This window comes from Lontra canadensis, unplaced genomic scaffold (genome assembly GCF_010015895.1).
Source record: "Lontra canadensis isolate GAN:19392208 unplaced genomic scaffold, GSC_riverotter_1.0 scaffold142, whole genome shotgun sequence".
NCBI classification, from domain to species: Eukaryota; Metazoa; Chordata; class Mammalia; order Carnivora; family Mustelidae; genus Lontra; species Lontra canadensis.
In genome coordinates this window covers 1906598-1929182 of record NW_022631136.1, presented here as the reverse complement: position 1 = coordinate 1929182, position 22585 = coordinate 1906598, and the positions used below count along the sequence as shown (strand labels likewise).

The following is a 22585-nucleotide window of genomic DNA, read 5'->3' as shown; positions in this document are numbered from 1 at the left end:
AAGAAAGAAAGAAAGAAAGAAAGAAAGAAAGAAAGAAAGAAAGAAAGGGAAAGAGAGTAAGAGAGGGAGGGAGGGAGGCAGAGAGGGAGGGAAGGAGGGAGGGAAGAAGGAAGGGAGGAAGGAAGGGAGAAAGAAAGAAAGGGCAAGCAATCCAAAACTAAGACCACCAGGACACTTTTATCCTGGTCTGGATCTTGTGCAGCCATGCATGAGTCACTTTCCTCCCGTGGAACTCAGACTGCTGCAGCTGCATTTGGGCATTTCCCGATGGACAGACCTGTGTGTGGTTTGGCCAGCAGCCAGCCTACTGCCCATAGTTGTGACAGGTCCGTGAGTATTTGACACCACAGAGGGCTCACTCTTCCTAGATAGTAACACCCTTGTGTGGGCACCTGAAACATGTTTCAAAGGAGCCACCTTAAAAAAAAAAAAAAAAAAAAAAAGGAGCTACCTTGCCAGGGCATGCCCATAGCTATAGACAGCTGGACTAGCCCCAAAAGCAAGCAGGTGGCAGCAATGGCCTTCAACCACTGGACGCACCATCTGGGATAGACAGTATCTCAGGACAGGCTCCAGTTTGACCATCAGCTCTCACACTCACAAGCCTGGCAACCTTAGCCATATTTCCTCAGTTTCCCTATCTGTACAGTGCGGCTTAGACTAGTAGTTCTCAGCCTCAAAGAACAGCTCACGGGTTTTTAAACAGGACAGTTGCAAGGCACACCACAGAGCGGTATGCCTCTACTTGTCAGCCCCCGTTCCTTTTATATCCTTCCTTTGCACTGTAGGGTCCCCTTGCCCATCACCCACAGGTGTCCCCTAACCCTCTGCAAGGAACCTAGGCCGCTTCCTGTAAGTCGACACTGGTGGAGCCAGTGAACCCAGGAGCAAACCACCTAGAGGTCCCACAGCACAAGCAGCAGCCCCCATCCTCCAAGAAGCTCTTTAATCTCTCTGATTTTTCCTGCCCAGGTCTCAAGGTTCTGTCCGGAGAAGACGGATTTGAAGGATTACGCCCTTCCCAATGCCAGCTGGTGTCCAGACATGCTGAACCTATACCAGGAATTTCTGGAGAAGACCAAGACCGATGGCTGGGTCAAACTCCCCTCCTTCAAGTCCAACAGAGACCACATCCAGGGGCTGAAACTCCCATTTGGGTTAGCAGTTGCCTCAGGTAAGGCCTGGCCTGGGAGGGCCTGTGGGCACATCTGCTCCCCAGGCAGATGTGCCCACAGGCCCACCGGGGGGTTCAGCCAGTCCCATTCACTGTGTTGACCCTCAGGACCCTCAGGAAGGAGATCCATAACCTCCCTTCTAGTTCTCAGCAGGAAGTTCTTTCTGTGTCTGACCCAGGCCGGTAGAGAAGAAGAGAAGAGTATTCCCTCTGATCTCTGGTTCTCTCCTCGCATCCGAGAGAACACAACCTAGTGTTGGCCTTTGTTTCCAGCCAAGAGCCACCCCTTGAGCACAGCCTTTAACCCCCTACCCTTCTGCCTTCCCACTGGGTGTTCTTCCTATGCCGTCAAGCTTTATCCCAAGTCCTCCTCTCCACCCAGTAGGGGCCCTGGGGCCTGCCTCCCCCACTGTAGGCCTCAGCGTCCCCACTCTACTGGCTCCATAGCCAGGCTCCCCAAACTCCCACCAGATCAGACGGATAGAACTTTCCACCTTCACCTTCCTTCATGTGTGTGGGTGCATGTATGTGTGCCTGTGCACACACATGTCCCTGTTTTCTTGTCTCTCTCATTCATGCCTGTGGTTTTCCGGCCCACTGATGAATCTGTGGTATGGTAGGCACATGACCTTTGCATTTATGCCACAAAGCAGGTCACCACATTAATTTTTTTCAAAGAATTTTATGTCTACCAAAAAAGGATGTAGTTGTTGTAGTAGTCATCTTGGGGAAAAAATCAGGACTTTGGTGGACTTTTCTGTACTTATTTTACTGTTTTTTTTTTTTTAAGATTTTATTTTTAAGTAATCTCTACACCCAACATGGGGCTCAAACTAAAACCCCAAAATCAAGAGTCATGTGCTCTACCAATTGAGCCAGCCAGGCATCCTGATTTTACGGTTTAGTACTATCGTTATTTTGAATTATATGTGCAGTACATGTTACATTTTTAATTTCCCAGGTTTAAGGTCTGTTAAAGTCTTGATCGGGCCATGAGCCTGTCTCTACCCCTCAGCTAGGGAACTTCCTGAGTGTTTTCCCCTCCAGACCAAGGGCTCCCTGAGGAAAGGGCAGACTCTCCACTCTCAGATTGAACGCTCCTTGAGGGCAGAGCCGGGGCATCCTCTGGTTCTCTCCTGGACCCTGTGCCTAAGACAGGGCTCCACCGTGGTGCTGAATCCCGACTAGGCCCCACACACTTGTGCACCCACTTCTTGAGCTACAACACTGCCCATCTCTCCCTAGACAAAAGCGACTGGCGCATCTTCACCAGATGCATCCAAGAGGAAGGACAAGGCTACGAGTATGTCATTTTTTTCCACCCATTCAAGAAGAAGTCCATCTGTCTTTTCCAACCTGGCCCCTACCTGGAGGGGGCCCCAGGGTAAGCCACAGACAGAGCCTGGGTGGATGTCCCTGGCTGCTTTCTGGGCTCGGTTCAGATGGGCCACACACAGGGCCCCAGAGTCTGTCCCTCTCCCTCAGGAGCTGGGGGATGGGAGGGTGGGCACTGGGTTTCTGTCTCCACACCAGGCCCGGAAGGGCACTCTGGGTCACCTGGTCCAGGTCTCATTGGGCAGATAAGGAGAGCCTCTGTATGGAGGTCTGAAATTTTTTCCAGTGAGAAGGTGGTCTTAGAGGCCACTTTGAGAAATGTGCTGTGAACTTGGAAGAGGACAAGATCTGGAGCCAGGCTTTCAGTTCTGTTCTGCCTTGCTGGTCTTGGCACCATAAGCAAGCATTTCAACCTCTGGCCTTCAGCCTTCTTACCTGAAACCTGGGGCAATAATATCCAGCTGCCAGAATGACTGAGAGATATGGTATTACAGGACCATGTCTATGTACTCACAAATCATATGACAAAATGTTAGCTCTCAGACACCATCTCTCCAGACTTCATCTTTTGCCTAGGGGCAAACACAGAGATAAGGTAGCACAGCAGCCCACGCAACCAATCAGGTCTCTAGTCCAGGATCTGGGACTCCAAGCCATTGATCTCTCCATTATACTCTGCTGCCTTTGAACCTGGGATAGGCCCAGGAAGGAACTCACACTAGGTAAATTCCACAAGGGAAATCAAGCTGGCCTTGAGACTCTTGCCCAAGACCACTGAGCCACCAAGTCCATGGTTGTCCACCTTCTCCTGCATCCCTGTTCCTTCTTTAGACAGTCACTGAAGCCTGCTAGTGGTGCCAGAGTTCCTACAAGAGAGAAAGAATGGTGGGGGGTAGCTTTAGGGTCTCAAGGCCTGGGAGAAACTCACAGTTAAATTCAGAGATCTTAATAGATGTCAGCACCTCCACAGGCCATGGATTCAGACTGCAGCCCTTGGCCACCTTGGCCATCCCAAAGGCATCTTCCATGAGGACACTGATTTTCCCACTGAGCACTGGGGGACTAGGTCAGAGCCCTACACAGGTCAGGAATGCCTGTCGTTCTCAAAAGGAAAACTATAGAAGGCAGGGCTGAGGAGTGAAGTATAGCTGATTTTGATTTAGGGGCTCATGGAAAGGCAGCAGAGGACCACCCAACACTGAAGCCAGTGGGTTGAGTGGTTCAGAGAAGAGATGAATACTGAAGAGAAAGAAATACCCAGTTCAGTCTATCTACTGCATGGGGGTGGGGGCAACAGTTCTCAACTACTATGTCTTTTTCTCCTGTGCATCTCCTTTACTGCTCACACAGGACACTTCTGATAGCTCTGATCACCAAATGGGTAGAGGCTTTTCCCCACACCAGGCAATTCTGGGACACCAGCTGGGTGTCCTACAATTTGACTCCATTCTGACACCATCTACCTGGAGACAGCATCAGATCCTACAGGGTAAATGCTCAGTCCACAAGACTGCCCCCCACTGCGGACGCCAAAAGCAAGTGGCAGGTCGCCAGGTTCCCACAACTTTTGTCTGACTTCGCTATGTCGGGAAGCAAGAATTTCCCGTCCCTTTCAAGGGTCCTTGCAGCTGGACTAGGAATCAAATTGACCTGAGACAGATTAACAGGAGAAAGTCAAATTTAATATTGTACATACAGGAAATTCACACAGACATGGGAATTCCAAAGACAGGCAAAATGAAGCCTATCTGTCATCCTGAACTAAGGAGCAGGGGGCAGGGGTCTGGGACTTAGAAGGGAAGGAATGCACTTTGCATGGTAACAAGAAGAAGAGCAGATGTTTGGTAATTAGATGCTTATCCTGCCTTACAGATGGGTCACTCAGGTAAAACTTATCTCTGGTAATAACCTTTACTCTGGGAAAGACTCCCAGTTTAAATTCTTCTATATAGTGAAGGAATTCCACAGGGTCTCAACTGCCTTCAGCTCAAAATAATATCCATGCTTGAGTGGCCCATCCTGGGGTAGCTTGCCTTGGCCCCTACAGTTACCAGTCAGAGTTCTCACAACCCCCTCCTCATGCTCACTTACTTTGCTAGAGAGGCTTCCAGAACTCAGGGATACACTTATATTTACCAGTTTATTAAAGGATATGATAAAGGATACAGAAGAACTGCCAGATGAAGACACACATATGGCGAGGTCTGGGAGGGTCCTAAGCACATGCAGGAGCTTCTGTCTCTGTGGGGTTGGCATGCATCACCCTCCCCCGGGCCTGTGTTTGCCAGCCTGGAAGCTCTCTGAACCCTGTACCATTGGGATTTTATGGAGACTTCCTCACCAGGTGTGATCCATCAAATATTCCATTTCCAACCCTTCTCTAGAAGCTTCTAATCATGGCTTGGTCTTTCTGGGGACCAGCCCTCATCCAGGAGCCATCCAGGAGCCTGCCCAGAGCGACCTCAGTAAAATAAGACACTCTCATCGCCCAGGAAATTACAAGGGTTTCAACAGCACTGTGCTGAATCCAGGGCAGAGACCAATATATATCACCTATCTTATCATTGCCTATCCTAGGCAATGAGGAGGGCTAGGTTGCGGGCTGGCCAAGAGCTATCCTGCAGAATCCACAAGCCTGTCAGTGGGTCCCTGTTTGGCCAATGAGGATGCCAACGGAAGAGCAGATTTGGGGTTCTTTGGCACCAACTTATTTTCCCCTCTTTAAAGCAGGGTGGAAGTAGGGGGTTTTATGAACATTACTTCATGTGATCTGCTGAAATAGGAATTATTTCTATTCAGAATTTATAGTGGAAAAACTTAGGCTCAGAAAAGCTTAGCCACTTAGCAGCTCAGCAACTTAGCAGCTTGCTTAAGATCAGACAGGTAGTGGGAGGTGGGGCAGGAAGTCAAACCAGGTGGAGGGTGGTTCCACAGCCTTCCAGCTCTTTCCCCTCCTGGTGGTGGGAACAGGAGGGTAATCCACGCTAGCACAGCAGGACAGCTGGCCTGGTCCGTGGAGAATCATGCTTCTGGAAATCAGAAGCTTGAATCTGTCTCGTGTTATCTGCATTCTAGATTTTGGCGCACTTCTCTTTTTCCCAACCTCACCAACAGCAAAGCAGCTTTGGCATAAGGTCGGCTTACACAACTGAGATTGAGAAATTCTCTCGCACTAAGGAAAGCAGGTGTTGGCAGCAACCTGCCAAAGGGGGGCCCTGGGCCTTCTGCAGGCAGGACTGCTCAGGAGGCTGTCCTGTTGGCCCTGTAGAGAACATAAGTTACAGTTCACATTTCTCTGCCTTGAAAATGTGGGCTCGGCCCTAGATGTACTGATGGGTAAGGTGGGAGCTGGCCCAAGGCCATGCCCCGGAGCCCACACTGAAAGACACCAGGCATTTTCCAGGCCCTGTACGAGCGCACCTTTCCAAATGATGGCCATTTCTGCCAGCCACTAGGTGATGAATAAGAAAAAATGTTTTCCCATTAACTTTACCGGAAAAACAACAAGAACAACATGTTTTCCTGGCAAAATAAAAGAATTATGTCCGATGGTTGCTGACGCCTTTGAAGGAACACGGTAGAAAAGCTGAAGTAACTGGGACCAGTTTTATGAGCTGGGATGCTGCTCTGCTTCGTTTTCTCTCCCGTAGAGAGGCAGAGGCAGGGCGGTTCCACGTCGGGATCAGGGAAGGGGGCGGGGAAGTTTGCGCCCCCGCCTAGCTCCTGCCCCACCCCCAGGTTTGCACATGGAGGGTCCTTGGCTGCCCTGATGGACGAGACTTTCTCTAAAACGGCTTACCTGGCTGGAGAGGGGCTGTTCACAGTAAGCCTCAACATCAGGTTCAAAAAGTAAGTATGGGTCTTTGGGGCCCTGGCCAAAGTCATGCCCTTTTTATCCTTGAGGAGTGGCCATGCTCAGCGGTGGTGGTGTGGGAGCCCTGTCTGCTGCCCTCCTTCCCCAGCCACTGCTCAGCCATTCCTTGGGTCCCAGTCAGAGCACAGCCTCTGCTGTCAGACTCTGGAAGTCTGCAAACGGGGCCCTGAGTCCTGAGTCACTTATTCCCTGAGGCAGAGTAGAATAAAGAGAAGGCTGGGGGAAATGGAGGGGTGAAGGGATGGCTGCTGGGGAGTCCTATGAGAGACGGGCTAAACCACCTCCTTTTCCAGCTTGATCCCTGTGGGCTCTGTGGCTGTCCTGAACGTTGACGTGGAAAAGATCGAGGACCAAAAGCTTTACATGTCTTGCATCGCCCAGAGTAGGGACCAGCAGACAGTCTATGCCAAGTCTTCAGGTAAAGAGGTTCTCAGCCTCAGCCCCCTGCCACCATCACCCTCAGGGCAAATGGAAGGAAGAATGCTGATGATGCTGTCCCAAGCAGGGACCAGCTTTTTAGAGTGGGATGGGCACCTGGAGAACCAGGCTAGGGTGGTGGTGGTGTTTTTTTTTTTCTTTTTTCTATGTATGAGTGGCCTGACCTGTTTCACAGGGACAGGATCGGGCGCCAGATAACAGGATGCAAATGCTCAGGGCACCGCATCCAGTTCCTGCCATTCAGCCTGTCCTCTTCCCCCACAGGTGTTTTCCTTCAGCTGCAACTGGAGGAGGAATCATCCCAGTAATAGTCACTAAGCCTTCCTGCTGACTGCCTTGCCTGCTAGGGACCCACTACACAGCAGGGAGGGGTCCCCAGGAAGTGACTGGTGAGGTAAAGGAGAGGGTGCACTCCTCTGAATAAATAGATTTATGGCCTCATTCTCAGGCTAAGACCCTTCTGTGCCCAGAAATCAGAATCCTGCCAGCACCTCCCATACACCTACTTTCCCATTCAGCACCAAGAGATCTCCTGGGCACCTGCAGGTTCCAGGCTCTGGGTGAGGCACCAAGCACACAGCAAGGAAAGACTTTAAAGGGTGTAGCCTGGTGGTGGTCGGTAAGGGCGGGGCCAGGGGGGGTCGGTGCATGGGACATAAAGTTTTATTTTTTAGAAAGAGAACTCTGGTGGCAGTAAAGTGAGGGTCAGCAAGCCCGAAGGTGGGAACCCTGGTTGGGAGACCCCAGTACGACCCCCAGCTAGAGATAGTAAGGGCCTGACATGGGTCAGAGCTTTGAAGATGAAAGAGATGGAACATGGGACAAACAAAAGAGCGTGGGACTTTTCTGCTAATTACATGTCATGGACTGGTGAAGAGCTCTGCAGGATGACACCAGGTTTCTGGCCTAGGAATTGCAACTGGCATTATCGGGAGTAGAGAGGAGCAGTTTTGAGGTGGGGGTGGATAATGAGCTTAGTTTCCCACCCATGGAGCTTGAAGTGCTCGTGGTGTTTTACCACATGGCAAGCACCAGCGGGAACCTGGATATTATGGTCTGGAGCTCGAGACTGATGAGCAACTGACTCGGTCTGTAAGTCATCAGTATAAAAAGGGACATGGAACCATGGGGAGTGAAGCATGCAGAGTGAAAGGAGGGAAAGGGGGGGCGAGAAATGAAGGATAGGGAAAGGGTCACAGATAGAACTTTCAGTCACACTAAGGCTTAAAGTTGGGGCAAAGGACGAAAAGCCACCAGAGACTGGGGATAGGACAGGAGTGACCATTCTGAAGAGGAAGAGCTCAGCAGTGTCAAACACTCAGGAGAAGGCAAGACAGATGAGGACTAAAAATAGGCCTTTGCCTTTGGCAATGAGGAAGATGAGGGTCTTCTTTGCCACGTGGGAGCAAAATCAATATGGTAAGTGAAAAGATGGGTGGGAATGACAAGTGAATCTAGATGATTCTTTCTAGGAATGTTGTTGTTATTGTTGTTGATGAAGTTATTTAAGGAAAGAGGGTTGACTATATTTATAAATTGCTTTGGAAGGAGCTAGTGGAGAAAGGCTGACACTCTAGGAGGGAGAGAGGTGTCATTCAGCAGAGCACCTATCTGGTCTCAGAGATGGATTGAGAGCACAGGTGGAGACAGCATCAGTGACTCTGATACCAAAAAAGGAATTAGTAGAAGGGGGAGTGCAGAGTAGGGGGGAGGGGAAGGAGCTTCATGCCAGAGGACTTCAGCGTCCTCAGTGAAACAGGAGGCAAGGCCCTCAGTGAGGAGAGGGGTCTGGAAGAAGAGCAATGATTGCCATACACCACTGTGGGGATCAGAACAAACCGACCAGGTACACATGGGCCAAAGCATGCAGAAGGCCCAACTGCTGGTGGAAAATGGGGGTCTGGAGTGTACTGACCTGGGATGAGCGGAAGGTGGGAGCCAGCTGGCAAGACTACGGGACAATGGCCAGTAAGCCAGGCAAGGAAACAGCGGTGACTGAGGAAAAAGAATATGGCTGGCACGTATTTTTAAGAAGGAATGGTCTGACATGAAGGAGAAGAATATAGACTGAAGGAGGAAATCGTCACCAAGGAGAAGCCAGAGCCTCCTCTGAGCCTGCAGAGGAGAGAAGTGGGAAACTGAGCAGCGGCCTCCAGGACGGGCAGAATGCCATCCAAACTAAAGGGGTGCGGGTGAGGCCCAGGAAGAGTTCAAGGGCTTGAGAAGTTTTACCAAAGAATGAGAACTCCAAGGGGGCATATCACAAAGGACTTTATTATCAAGTGTGGTAAAGCCAAATACTGAGACAGGTATACCTTTACATCTCTGAAGTGTCACCATATTTTTTTTTAAAGATTTATTTATTTATTTGACAGACAGAAATCACAAGGAGGCAGAGAGGCAGGCCGAGAGAGAGGAGGAAGCAGGCTCCCCGCTGAGCAGAGAGCCCGATGTGGGGCTCGATCCCAGGACCCTGGGATCATGACCTGAGCCAAAGGCAGAGGCTTTAACCCACTGAGCCACCCAGGCGCCCCTCGTGTCACCATATTTTGAATGGACATAAAGTCCAGCTGTTGATGTGTAGGAGTCATTCAGGAATCTGGCAGACGGAAGCTCTGTTGTCTTTAACACATGACTTCCAAGATCATCCTGATGTTGACATCTAGTTGCCAGATGAGAGAAGAGAGAATCATAACAGAGGTGTTTGGGGACCAAGCCTCAAAATATTTCCATTGACCAGAACTCAGTCACGAGGCCCCACTAAACAACAAAAGGAAATTGATTGGAAAACATGGTCTAACTATATGTTGGGGAAGAAAGGGAAAAGGTTAGGGTGAATAGCTGGTAACCATGGTCTCCGTTTGAGAGGAGGATCAGCAAAGGAAGGAAGAGTCTATATCCAAACCCTCACCCTGGAAAGTGAAGAATTCAAGTTTGGGCCTAGGCTGAGGTTCCAGGAGCTGGGGCCTCTACCCTGGCACCTCTAACAGAAACAGGCACAGGCTGGAAATCTACAGAGCTGGGAATGTCTTGGGCAAGACCCTACAGCAGGGCTGGGAATATCAGGCTTGACTGGATAAAGCAGGCAGGGATCCTGGTAAGGGAAATAAGGTTATCGGCTGCAGGCACACTTCTCTAGGCTCTAGGGCTTTGAGAAGTCCCTCTCCTTTCCAGGAGGTCAAGTATCACAGCTTTCTAGGTAGGAAAGGGGAGCTGCTGCCTCCACACTTGAAAAAAAGTCATCGGAAATGCAACTACTCTAAAGGTAGATGGAATGGAATCCACTGACCATCCTGGCAAATGAGGCAGCTTATACTGCTTAAAGCAGAGGATAGGGCTGCCTGGGTGGCTCAGTCAGTTAATCGTCTGCCTCTGGCTCAGGTCATCACACCAGGCTCCCGGAACAGAGACCCTCCTTGGGCTCCTTGGGCTCCCTGCTCAGCAGGGACCCTGCTTCTCCCTCTCCTGCTCTCCCTGCTTGTGCTCTCTCTCTCTTTCTTTGTCAAATCAATCAATCAATCAATCAATTTTTTAAAAAACAAAAAAACAAAACCAGAGGATATGTTTTCTCCAGGTGCCTGAGTCCAGTGCCAAGAGAACCGAAGAGTGGATAATGCAATTGTAAGAGCAACCAGTTCAAGAAGGCAGGAGATACTAGCTCATACCAGCTCTTAAAAAAAGGGCTCCTAAGGCCTTCCTGGAACTTGCAGAGCTAAGTCATTCATCAAAGGTCTTAGGTAAGGAGCCAGAGCTGTAAGACACAGCATATCATCAACTCCATCACCTGCCAGTGCCCACAGTGAACATTGTAGCAAATCATGCTGAGGCCACTACTCAAGGCCATGGGGCAGAGAGCTTAGCAAGATCCAAAAGCCCAGGGAGTCTTATAGTACTTGCCTGCCTAGTTGGGAGAAAGTCCTGCCTGCCTCTTCATCAGGCTTGAACCCAGATAACTTCTGTAATGCCCAGTCTTCCAGGGGTCCCTCTACAATGGCACCAGCAGGAATAAGGCAATCAGGGCCCTGGGTCACATGTGATGTTCTCCAGGAGTGGCAGTGATAGTGCTGGTGGAGGCGAGGAGGCAGCACTCTGGGCCTCATTGAAAGGAGCAATTCTGTTCCAATTCAAAGACCTCTAGGGTTCAAGAAAAAAAAAATGCTCTTTAACATAGAAGATCTAGCTTCTAGCCTCAACTCTGCTACTATTTGGCACATCATGGCATTCTAGCTCTGTTCCTTGTTCTATAAAAATGGAAGGACAGGTGAGGTGACATCTAAGTTCCTTCCAGGTCTGACATCTTGTTCTCGTTAAGTTGATCTGTGGTTCCTCTGTGTGCCAGTCATTTGCTTGATGGTTCTCAGATCCCTCCTCCTCCCCTCCTCTGCCTTGGACTGGGCAAAGCCAGTGCCCACAACCTGGGAAACCAGGCTGCACTGTCACTCGTCTTTTTTTTTTTTTTTAAGATTTTATTTATTTATTTGTCAGAGAGAACGCCAGCGAACACAAGCAGGGGGAGCAGCAGACAGAGAGAGAAGCAGGCTCCCCGCTGAGCAGGGAGCTGGATGTGGGACTCGATCCCAGGACCCTGAGGTCCTAACCTGAACCAAAGGCAGACGCTCAACTGACTGAGCCACCCAGGTGTCCCGTTGTCACCGTTGAGAGGTCTTTGAGAGGCTCTGGTGACCGGTTGGAAGGCGGGAAGTAGCAAGAAGTTAAGAGAGTTCTCCCCTTCTCTTTGCTTTGAAAGGCTATGTCTCCAAGGTCCCAGATTCTGCTAGACTGTCCTCACCAACCTATCTGCCTTTTTAGCTCTTTCAATACCTTCGTAACAAGTTCCCTGTGTTAAACTCCCTCTGTTGAACTGCCCAACAGGTGCTGTTTTCCTCATCTCACCTGACCCATCTGAGGCAACCAGGCTGTGAATTATCTATCCATACTCCGTTCTCAGTCCCACTGCTGTGCGACCCAGGCAGTGGGTGTGCTTGTATGTGCCCTTGATTTTATCCACCAAGAGAAGGAAATGGAAGGAGAGAGGGAACCAGAAAGTGAACTATCAATTAATGAGCACAATCCTGAACCAAATCTCTGCCCATTTTCTCCCTGCATTTGTACAACTGAATACAGCTAGAGAAAACTCTCACAACCATGCTGTTTGGTTGCAGCATAAAGTTACGGCTGCTATCCTCCAGGCAAGCCTGCAGTACTGCCCAGCTGCCAGCTTGCATTTCCCTAGAGCTTTCAATCCCCTGTCCTCCTGGGTGATTGTTCCTTTCCTGGTACCTACCCAAACCCTAGAGTCACCTCCTCCTCCAGCCATCATCACTCTCAGCTGGTAACCTTGCATCCTGCTTCATGAGCAATTAGGAGCATTCAGAGAGAACAAGCTCCCACCACCCACTCCTTCACCTTCTACCTCTACTCAGTTATTCTACTTTCTCTTCAGTAACTGGGTGAACTGTCTGCATAGCAGGCAAAGGACAACCCCCAGATTGATTTCCCATGCCCAAAACCTATTTCTTTGTGTCTACTCAGGAATATCGCTGCATTAATTCTCGTTTGTCTCTTCTGCATTACCAATTTCCTCCTTTCTATGGAATCTTTCTCATCACTATACAAACATACCATTATTTCTGTGATTTAAAAATTTCTCTCTTGGGGCGCATGGGTGGCTCAGTCAGTCAAGCATCTGCCTTTGGCTCAGGTCATGATCCTAACATCCTGGGATGGAGCCCCATATCAGGGTCCCTACTCAGTGGGGTGTCTGCTTCTCAGTCTCCCTCTGATCTTCCTCCTGTTATGCTTACTCTCTCTCTCTCTCTCTCCCAAATGAATAAATATAAAAAAATTTTTTTCTCTTGATTCCACTTCCCACCCGGACCACTACCCCACTTCTCCCTGCTCTTTCAGCAAATTCTTCAAGAGAGGTTTGTTGGGGGTTTGGTCTGGTCTTTTTTGTTTTGTTTTGGTTTGGTTTTGGTTTTAGTTTTGGTCTCTCTTTTCCCTAACATTTCTGCATCCTACATCCTACTCTGCATCCTACTGCTTCCACCACTGCACTGAAACTGCTGCTAGCATACTCGTGACTTTGCATTGCTAAATCCAATGATCAGTTCTCAGTCTTCATCTTACTGGATCTTGCCACAGCATCTGGCACAACTGGTTCCTCTCCCCTCTAAGTGTTGGCATGCCCAGGGCCTGGGTGGTTCAGTCGCTTAAGCATCTGCCTTTGCTCAGGTCATGATCCCAGGGTCCTGGGATGGAGTCTCACATCAGGTTCCTTGCTCAGCAGGGAGTCTGCTTCTCCCTCTGCCCCTCCTCCCATTCGTTCTCTCAACCTCTCTCTCTCTCTTGTAAATAAATAAAATCCTTAAAAAAAAAAAAAAAAGTTGGCATGCCCAGGGCTCAGTCTTGAGCCTTGAGCCCGGGATCCTTCCTCTTTTCTACCTATACTTCATCAGGTCTCTTGACTTTAAATTCATTCTTCATTTCTCTTGGTGCCCATGCTTATATTTCCAGTCTGGACCTTTCCTCTGAGCTCCAGGTTCGTATATGCATCTGCTTATTCAATGTCTCTATTTAAATGTCGGCAGGCATTTCAGACTATATAAAGCTAACACTGAGCTCCTAATCTTTCCTCTTCTCAGCCCATTCTCCATTCTTCCAGTTGCTCGGCCCAAAAACCTTGGATTGTTCTTTTTCTTTAGATGGGGATGGATCCATTTATTGACTTGATCTTCAGAACAGATCTAGAAACTACTACAACCCTGATCTATGCCCCAATCATCTTATGCAAAGATTAATTCATTAGTGTCCTATCTGGTTTCTCTAATTATGCCCATATCCCCTTCATTTTGTTCTCAACATAGTCACCAGGCAACCCTTTTAATACATGGCAAGTCATATTACTCCTCAGCTCAAATAAAAGCTAAAATTGTCACAGCAGCTACAGGTCCCAACAACATCTGGCTCTGTTATCCCTCTGACTCTACCTCCCCCTCACTCATTTTGTTCCAGCTCTGCGGATCCGTTTGCCTCCTTGAACACTCCAGGCATGCTTCTGCCTGAGAGCCTCTCATTGATGATTCCTTCTGCCTAGAATGCTTTTCCTTCAGAAACCCTTTCTCTCTCCATGTTGTTAATGAAATGTTCCCTTCTCAAGGTGGCCATCCCTGACCACCCCATTTAAAACTGAGCGCTCCTCTATGATCCTTTATTTTCTTCCCAACACTTCTCATAAACCATACTTTTTTTTTTTTTTTTTACTGATTTTTTTCTAGCATCTTTTCTTCCTCTGCTAAAGTATCAACTTCAAGGTGCCTGGGTAGCTCAGTGGGTTAAAGCCTCTGTCTTCGGCTCAGGTCATGATCCCAGGGTCCTGGGATCGAGGCCCGCATCGGGCTCTCTGCTCAGCAGGGAGCCTGCTTCCCTTCTTCTCTCTGCCTGACTCTCTGCCTGCTTGTGATCTCTGTCTGTCAAATAAATAAATAAAATCTTTAAAAATAAATAAAGTATCAACTTCGGCTGGCTAGGAGATACATCTGTTTTCTCACTGCTATATCCTCCAGTCCAGCACAGTGCTTGGCACATATAGGTGGTCTGTAACTATAAATGAAGCCACAGAATCAAACTTCCCTGAATTCTACCCTACCTCTGGACCTCTCATTATAGAAGCCAAAAATGTCTGACCAATGCCACAGCGTGGAGTTCTTGGCTGCCGCACTCCGCACAGACCACCCTCCCCAGAAAGGACACCAGGGCCTCGCTGAGTCAGGAGCCATGGGACTAAAGGGTTTGAGGTCACCAGGGATCTCCACAAAAGAAACATATGCTCTTTTAAAACTCTCAGGTATCAGATGTCAAAATAACCATCTTGTTTCCTGCATCTTGTTGTTGTTTGCAAGTTTATTAACTGTCTCTTCCTTTAGCCTGCCTCCATTCTATGTATCCCCAGCACCTAGCACAGTGAATGGATGAATAAATTGATTCAGATATAATTCTGCTTAATATCATTAATTCATTCAACAAATCCTGACCTTGTCCTAAGTGCTGCCTTCATGATGCTCACAGTGTAATAAGATGTTAAATAATCACATACAAAAATCACAGAGGAGAAAAACAAAACACCTGTGACCAATGACCAATGACCCCAAAATATGGGGTGCTGTGAAAGTATACAACAGAAGTCCCTAATTTAGATGGGAGGCTGTCAGTGAGGGCCTCCAGATCTGAAGGATGAAAGGGGGCAGTCATCCTAGGAGTGGGAACAACCTATGCAGAAATCCTAAGGAGGGAATGAGCCTGAAGCCTTTGAGAGAGTGAGGGATGGTGGGTGCACTTGAGGGTCTCATCTTGCTAGTGGTGGCCTGTGCTTTGTGGGATCTGCCTGCAGGGGAGGGGACGGCAGGAGAGGCACCCTCCATGTTTCCAGTTTAACAGCCTTCTGCAAAAGACAAGGAGCACAGGCCAGCTGGCGCTTGACCCACTGATAGAACCAGCTCTGTCTTCAGTGTCTCTATGTCCAGAAATCTGAATCCTGGTAACTTTTCCTTGAGCCAGTATAGTTCAGAGAACTAGTCACACTGCAAGTCCCTCTGTCTGAGAGTTAATGTGATGGCTCCAGAAAAGAACAATGGGGCGGGGGGGGGGGGACTCCATCAAAGAGGGCTTTGCAGAATATGCAGTGTGTGTGACCATGACCATGGGTTTCACCTAGCAAGCCAAGGGTAGGGCCCGGGCAGCACAGAGGGAATGGAGGCCACTGCCCACTGATGACCTCCTTCTTCTTCCCTGCAGAGAGGGCCAGGGCCCAGGACTGGCTTGCTGCTAGAAACCTGGAGGAAGGAGTTAAGAAGGCCGGGCTGATGACCGTGGAGACAGAGCTCTGTTTATCCAGGAAAAGAGGTCGTGCGTAGGCAACAGAGGCCCCTGCCAGCTCCTCCCAGAAGGACTGGGCTGGGGGAGCAAGCTGGAGAGGAAGCTGCTCCCCTCTGGGCTCTGAACTCCTGCCAGCCAGAAGCCAGGAACCAGCGGCAGCCCACGGGTGAGGCCTGCCCTCCGGGCGTCTGAGCCAGCTGTGGGCTCGGGCTCCCAGGCAGATGGTCAGACGGTCAGGATGTCGCGGTCCCGCGGGTGGGGCGTGGGTGTGTGGTGAGGGACCAGCGGCGGAGTCTCCGGGAACCAACTCTCGGGGTGGCAGAGAATCAATACCGCCTTTGTGCTCAGTGGTTTCCTAGGGAGAGAAGGAGTGGAGTGGGAGTGGCGGCCCAACGGGCCCGCCTTGCAGACTCAGGATGCCCTGGGGCTGGGAGGCTGCGGCAGGACAACGAGAGGGCTTCGGGAGGAGGGTATTCTGTGACACACCCCCCCCGCACCCCCAGAGGTGCGTCTCCTTGGACCTGCCCTGGGGGCTCGCAGGGCAGCAGCCTGGTGTGCCTCAAGTCAGCTCCCGCGTGGAGCCACTCAGAAAGGAGAGGGAGGAGCAAGAGGAGGCAGGTGGGGCCAGGACCGAAGGATGGCTCAGGTTGAAGAGGCGCGCTCCTGGCTGCCAGGAAGGTAGCCGGAGCTAGTTTCCTCCTTCCTCTGGGAGGGGAGCCAGACAAGACCTAGGAGGGGAGTCTGACTTCGGGATGGGCGAGGGAGAAGGGGATGAGCTTGCCAACGGCCTCTGTGTCTCTTCCGGGGAACAGAATGTCCCAGCAGGGTTCGGGATCTGTGTCCGTGTTTGTGACTATGGACCTTTCGGTAGTTTGAGCATGTTCGTCCATTCTCCTAATAGTAGTCTAGAGTTTCAGTGGGTGTGTTGGGCCTTCTCACTGAGCATCTTTAGCACTAATGGCGTTGTCTGAGATCTCGGGTGCCTAAGGCCTGCATCTGCAAATGTGACTGTCCCATGCCCTGATGCCCTCCGTTTCTCCTCAGGCCCCCAGGCTTCACCCGCCCCCCTCCCCCTCTTGTTTTTCCTGCTCTGATAGGGGCCAGTGCGCCGGGGGAAAGTGCGGCGTGGCGGACCAACCGGTGTATGTTCGCCGTATCACCTACTTCGGGCCCTCTTCTGTCCTCCGCAGGCCTCCGCCGGGAACGCTAAATTCGGACTTTCCCCACCCCCCCCCCCACTGCATGTGGCTTTTGGAGAAAGCCGGCTACAGGCTGGGGCCCCCGGAGTCCAGGCCCCGATGGGCGCCCTCCAGCCTGCTCCCCAAGCGCCGAGCCCCGGGCCCGCCCGCGCGCGCCTGTCCCAACGTCCTCACTCCCGATCGCATCCCGCAGTTCTGCATCCCGCCGCGGCTCCCAGACGCTGGGGGCCCCGAGCCCCTGGCCGGGCGCAGCCTCCCCGCGGCCTGTTCGCTGTCCCACCTGGCAGGCCGGGAAGGCTGGGCCTTCCTGCCCGAGAGCCCGCACACGCGCCGGCGCGAGTCCCTGTTCCACTCGCCTCCGCCGCCCGCTGCCGCCGCCGCCGCGGGGGGGCTTTCCCCAGCGCACGGCTGGCGGCACGTCTCCGCCCCGGACCTGCGCCTCTGCCGGGCCCCCGACAGCGACACGGCCTCGTCGCCCGGGTCGTCGCCCTTCGGCTCACCTCGGTCAGGCCCCGGCAGGCCCCGGCCGCACTCACTGTCCCCGGAGGAAGCGAGCTCGGCCGACACCAGCCCGCACGCGCCGCGCAGCACCGGGCCGCCGCTCTTCCACCTGGACTTCCTGTGCTGCCAGCTGCGGCCGACCAAGGAGAGCGTGCTGCGCCTCGGGCCCCGCGGCGGCCAGCTGCGGCTCTCGGCCGAATACCAGGCCGGGCCCCGGCGGCTGCGCCTGCGCCTGGTGAGCGCCGAGGGCCTGCCGCGGTCGCGGCCCGGCCCCGGGAGCGGCGGTGGAGGCTGCTGCGTGGTGTTGAGGCTGCGGCCGCGCGTCCGTCCGCGGGGCCAACGGAGCCGCGTGGTCAAATGCAGCGCCAACCCCATCTTCAACGAGGACTTCTTCTTCGACGGGCTGGGCCCGCCAGACCTGGCCGCCCGCAGTCTGAGGGCCAAGGTGCTGGACAGGGGCGCAGGCTTCCGCAGAGACTTGCTGCTGGGGGAGTGTGAGACGCCCCTCATTGCCCTGCTGCCCCCCTTGGGCGGGGGGCTGGGACTGGGGCCCTCCCTGGCGCCTGCCCATCTCAGCCTGTAGACTGAGAGAATGTCTCTTCCTCAAAGAGATCTCCTCTAGGTCTGCGTATTCTTTCTTTTCGTCTGCCCAGCTTGTATTTATTTTTGCTAATAAAATGTCTGTTTTTAGCAGGATCTCGCCCCTTGTTGGCATCCTATGCTCCGATCTGCAGCCTACTCTTTTTCCTCTGCCTTGGCTACACCAGGGATGGAAGAAACTCACTTACACCGAGTTAGAGCCGACCTCAGGTGGTGGTTCTCAAACTTAAGTGAGCATTAGAATAATTGGACATCCGCAGTCTTGGGCTCCATCCCCAAGAGATGCTGAAGCATTAATCTTAATAGGTCTGGGCGGTGTAGGTCCTAAGGCCCTGTCCAAAAAGGCCTCCACCCCTTCAGGGGGTCCTCTAATCACTGAGTCACTCCAGAAAAAGCTCTGTGACTGAAACCAACATCAGCCACCTTTCCCCCAAGGGGGTTCCTTGGGGCTGCATAGGGGAAATCAGCAGTCCCCCACCCCTCTGCCTCCCCACTTGTACCCACGTGTGTCCTGAGGAGAAAAGAAATTTCTGTTTCTTGAGAATGAGTCAGGAGATGTCAGCACACAGTGCTGAGTTAGGTGTTTTCTCTCTTGCCTGTGCCTGTGCCACCCTAGCGGGCAAAGCTGCAGCCAAGAGTCCAAGCAGCCCTTGAGGACTGAATGGCAGAGAAAAACTGTCCCAGGGATTGAGATGGGAAGGGCGTCTTACCTGAGTGTGAGAGCTCTTCTCAAAGATGCTCTGAAAGGCTACCCCCGTGAGTAGGGGGAGGGTGGGGAAGGAGAAAATGTAGGTCACATTGTGTTTACCTCCTACCTGAATGTCCCTGACGTCAGCAGTGACCTTCTTCTCTCTCTGTCTGTCTCTCCACCCTCCCTGGAATTGGTTCCTCTTGGCTCATGCCCGACTTAGAGGAAAGAAAGAGGGATGGGGGTAAGGAGGGAGAGGAGGAGGAAGGCAATGGGCCAACCCAGCTTCTTTCCCCCTCCCCTTTGGGCCCTTTCTCAGTTTCCATGGTGCCTTGAACCAGAGACGAGCCTGCTGGATCCTGATAAAGCTCAGCATGAGTGGTGCTAACAAAACACAAACGTACTTCGCTCAGATCGCCGGGATGCCTTCTCCCTCCCCTGATTAGGTACCCCCACCAGCCGCCCCAGCCCAAGGCCAGGGAACCCTTGCTCCAGCCGTCCACCAGGGGGTAGCATTGACCAAACAATAAGAACGGCTAACAGCTACAAGGATTATCACCCAGCAAGGAACTGTTCAACAACTTGTCAACTCGTTTATTCTTCCCAGCAACTCCCTGGAGGGTTAAGTACTTTTGTTAGCCAATGTGACCTTGGGCTTTACTCCTATAGTGAAGAGTACAGTTAGGATTCAAACTCAGAGGGTCTGGCTCCAGACTCTGGGCTCTTAATACCCCACTATATCTCTAAGTGCCCGCTGCCACCTCCCACCCAGGTCACTCTGAAAGGTGTCTCCTCCTTCCCTAGAGGGACAGTGTTCCCATTTTTTTTTCTGTGAAATCACCCATCGATCTAGCTCTGTCCTTAATACTGTCCTTCTCCGTCAGTCCCAAATCCCCCCATCATAACCTTTGATGAGCAACTGGATTTGATGCCCATTTGAAAGTCCCTGGAGAGAAACACAGAGGTCATTTCACTTTCATTCATGCATTCCTGCAACACAAGGTAGGAAGGCCCCACTGAGGTGCCACTGATCAAAACAGACATTGGGATCAGACAAGTTACAAAATGAATAAGTAAAATGTTTAAAAGGAAGGAAGGAAGGAAGGAAGGAAGGAAGGAAGGAAGGAAGGAAGAAAGAAAGAAGAAAGAAAGAAAGAAAGAAAGAAAGAAAGAAAGAAAGAAAGAAAAGAGAAGTTAAGTTACTTGGTAAATGTTATGGAGAAAAAGAAAGCAGGAGGGGGCCTAGGAAAGGGGAGTCAGATAAAGGGAAGGGAAGACCACAGGAATGGATGGGCCAAAACATCATTTTTTAGCCACAGTTCTTTGGACCAGGTCCTGTAGCTTACCTGTGTTTTCCCAGTAATCATCACAACTGTTTGGTAAGGAAAGTACTGTCATTCCAGTCTTACTGAGAGGTAGATCAGAGAGGCTAAGTAAACTGGCCTGGGAATGGCCTGGTTGCCCGGAAGGTTTAGGACCCTGGCTCCCCCAGATCTCCCACCCCACCCTGCTGCTCAGAGGAGGCTGTGAGGTGGAGATTCAAAGAGCGACTCACTCAAGTCACAGCTATGAGCTGTTCCCCTGTGCTGGAGGCCAGGATCCCCAGAGGAACTTCTGTGTTCTGTGTTTCTGTGGCTGAAGTCACAGAAACATGTCCATGGACAAATACGGTGCCAAGAATCCCTCCTGTGTGCACACTGCTGGGGCCTCAAAGCCCGTTCCCAGGAGTTACTATCATCCTCTTTTACATGATGCGGTCATTGAAGACTCATAAATAGCAGGCCATGTTCTTATCCAAGTCTTTCAGCTCCCAAACTCTCAGCCTCCACCTTTCAGCACTCGCTGCTGTGCCCAGGCCTAAGTGATCACAGATGTTAATTGACAGATGAGTGGTACAGGCAGGTCACCATAGAAAGTTCAGGGCCAGTAGCTGGGGTCAAACTCCTACTGTTACCTCCACCCACAGTGGCCTTTGTGACAGGAAGGGGGAGGGGTGGAGACCTCGAGCTCTACAGATGTTTCTAGAGCCTCTGTTATGCTTTTTTTAATGGTTGAGGGAGGAGGGAGGTACAGCCCCCTGCCTGGATCACTCCCATGGGTTGAGGTCTCCCCAGGCCTGGACCTCCTAGAAAGGACCCAAGAAAAGTTGTCCTCATGATTGACTCAGGCTTCCCAGAGGGGGTGGCCCTGGAAGGATGGTGCTGGGGCAGTATGGGGCCTGCAGGCTGCCCAGACCCCACATTCTTTCCACACCCCCAGCCCTCCCTGGAAGGGCAGGCTTGCACTGAGCTTTAAGTGGTTTCTGTGGTTTAGAGGGTGGGGAGGAAGGGAAAACAAGTCGGTGACTGCTCCCCCAGTTCCAAGCCACCACCACCACCCTCTACCTCCTCCAGGCTGCTTGCCCCCTGCTTTGAGATTCCCCAGTCTGATAAGGGAACTTGGGCACGTGGGGGTGAAATGATTCTCTGATCCCTATCAGCCTCTTCCTTGCATAAGAATTGTAAGAATAAATTTGAGGAGGGGAAAAAAAAACCCAAACACTGCCCCCACTTTGAAAGGACCAATTCCTCCAGAAAAGGGGCTGTGATTGGAGCAGGAGGGAGGAAGATTAGGCATGAGGGGGGACTTCCCAAAAGGATGATCACAGTAACTTCTTTTCCTAGGGACAAGAATCCCAGGAATCCATGCTTGGGAAAGGAAAGAGGTAGAGATCCTGGAATGTCCAGAAAGCACATGACTTGCTTAGGCCGAGACACCAGGACCCTGTCTTCCAAAGTACCAGTCACTTCCTCCCCGCCCTACATAGTGGCACCAGTGGCGTGGCTGGGAGAGGCAGTCATACCTGTGGTTTGGGGGGTAGCCCGATAGCCTGGCATAGTGCCCCCAACCAGGAGGTCAGAAAGGGTCCTGGGAGACCCAGAATCACAGAGGAAGAGAGGCTGGAAGAGGAGACAAGACGGAGAGGCACGGAAAACAGAACCATAGACAGGAAGGGGCAGACAGGGAGAGACAGAGAGGATCCTGAGTGGAAGCAAAGCCAATCACTGGGCTGGGAAAGGGAGAGCAGTACAGCGGGACCCCAGCCTTCCCCTGTACCCCTGTCCCTCTGCCTCTGGACTGGCTCTACTTGTCTGCCAGAGGGCACCAGGTGGGGTGGTACTTTGGAGAGCCTTGCCTCTTAATCCAAGCCTGCCCGAGGGGGAGAGTACCAAAACAGGTCTGCATCCTGTTCTGTGTGGAGAAGTGTGGTCCAAAGAAGTGTGGGCCACTTAGATGTGTGGGCCCTCCATTTACAAAAATGGTGTGGGGGACACACCATCAGAATCTTGGCATAAGAAGGTCCCCCAAAGTGGCTGCTCCACTCTTCCCCACTCCCTATCCCCTTGCCCACCATCCTAGGAGTTGGGAAGTCCTTCTTCACTTCTAACCTTTGTCCTTCAAGCTGCAGCCACTGGGAGATACCAGGAGTTACCCAGGAATGGAGGTGCTGATGGCAGCAGAGTGCGAAGCTCCAGGGTGGGGCAGGAGGGTAGGATGGCAAGATGGGACGGCAGGAGAGGGAAGGGACAGCCGCCTGCCCTCTCCATGCCAGGTGCCACGTGCTGTGGTGTGGCTGGCTCCTGCTCTGCTGTTTACCAGCTGGGAGCGAGAGCAGGAGCTGGGGCCAGGGAGCCGCCCCACTGCGTCTTGGCCCCTGGCCAGCCAGCCTGTTGGGTAACCAGGAGAGCCAGGCCCAGCTAATCAAACTCTGGACTGAGGCTGTGCGGGAGAGAAGCGGCATCCAAGACCTGCACCAGCCTCATCCTGTCCTGATGCCTTCTGCAGAGCCCTTTCTCTGCATGGGCTCCAGTGTGGGCCCACTGAGTCAGGGTGGGGGGGCCTCTACTTCCTCCAGCTAGTGC

The 22585-nt window shown here is 51.8% G+C and overlaps 2 protein-coding genes and 1 long non-coding RNA gene across 3 annotated transcripts in view; all 3 read left to right on the top strand.

The window, feature by feature from the left end:
* The window catches only part of THEM5 (thioesterase superfamily member 5), an 8003-nt gene extending 741 nt beyond the window's left edge, over positions 1-7262 (top strand). The window contains exons 2-6 of the mRNA XM_032843707.1: positions 973-1174; positions 2420-2558; positions 6248-6358; positions 6677-6801; positions 7086-7262. Coding sequence (XP_032699598.1) covers positions 973-1174; positions 2420-2558; positions 6248-6358; positions 6677-6801; positions 7086-7129 — 621 coding nt within the window. The 3' untranslated portion in view covers positions 7130-7262. The remainder of the gene's footprint in view (positions 1-972; positions 1175-2419; positions 2559-6247; positions 6359-6676; positions 6802-7085) is intronic.
* A 1600-nt stretch (positions 7263-8862) lies between these two features.
* Positions 8863-14815, top strand: LOC116858804. The gene is made up of 2 exons (XR_004381015.1): positions 8863-9013; positions 14490-14815. It is a non-coding gene; the product is annotated as an uncharacterized LOC116858804 (long non-coding RNA).
* A 2122-nt stretch (positions 14816-16937) lies between these two features.
* C2CD4D (C2 calcium dependent domain containing 4D) lies at positions 16938-18179 on the top strand. The gene has a single exon (XM_032843706.1). The coding sequence runs from the start codon at positions 16938-16940 to the stop codon at positions 17976-17978; it is 1041 nt and encodes a 346-aa protein (XP_032699597.1). The 3' UTR covers positions 17979-18179.
* The last annotated feature ends 4406 nt before the right edge of the window (positions 18180-22585 follow it).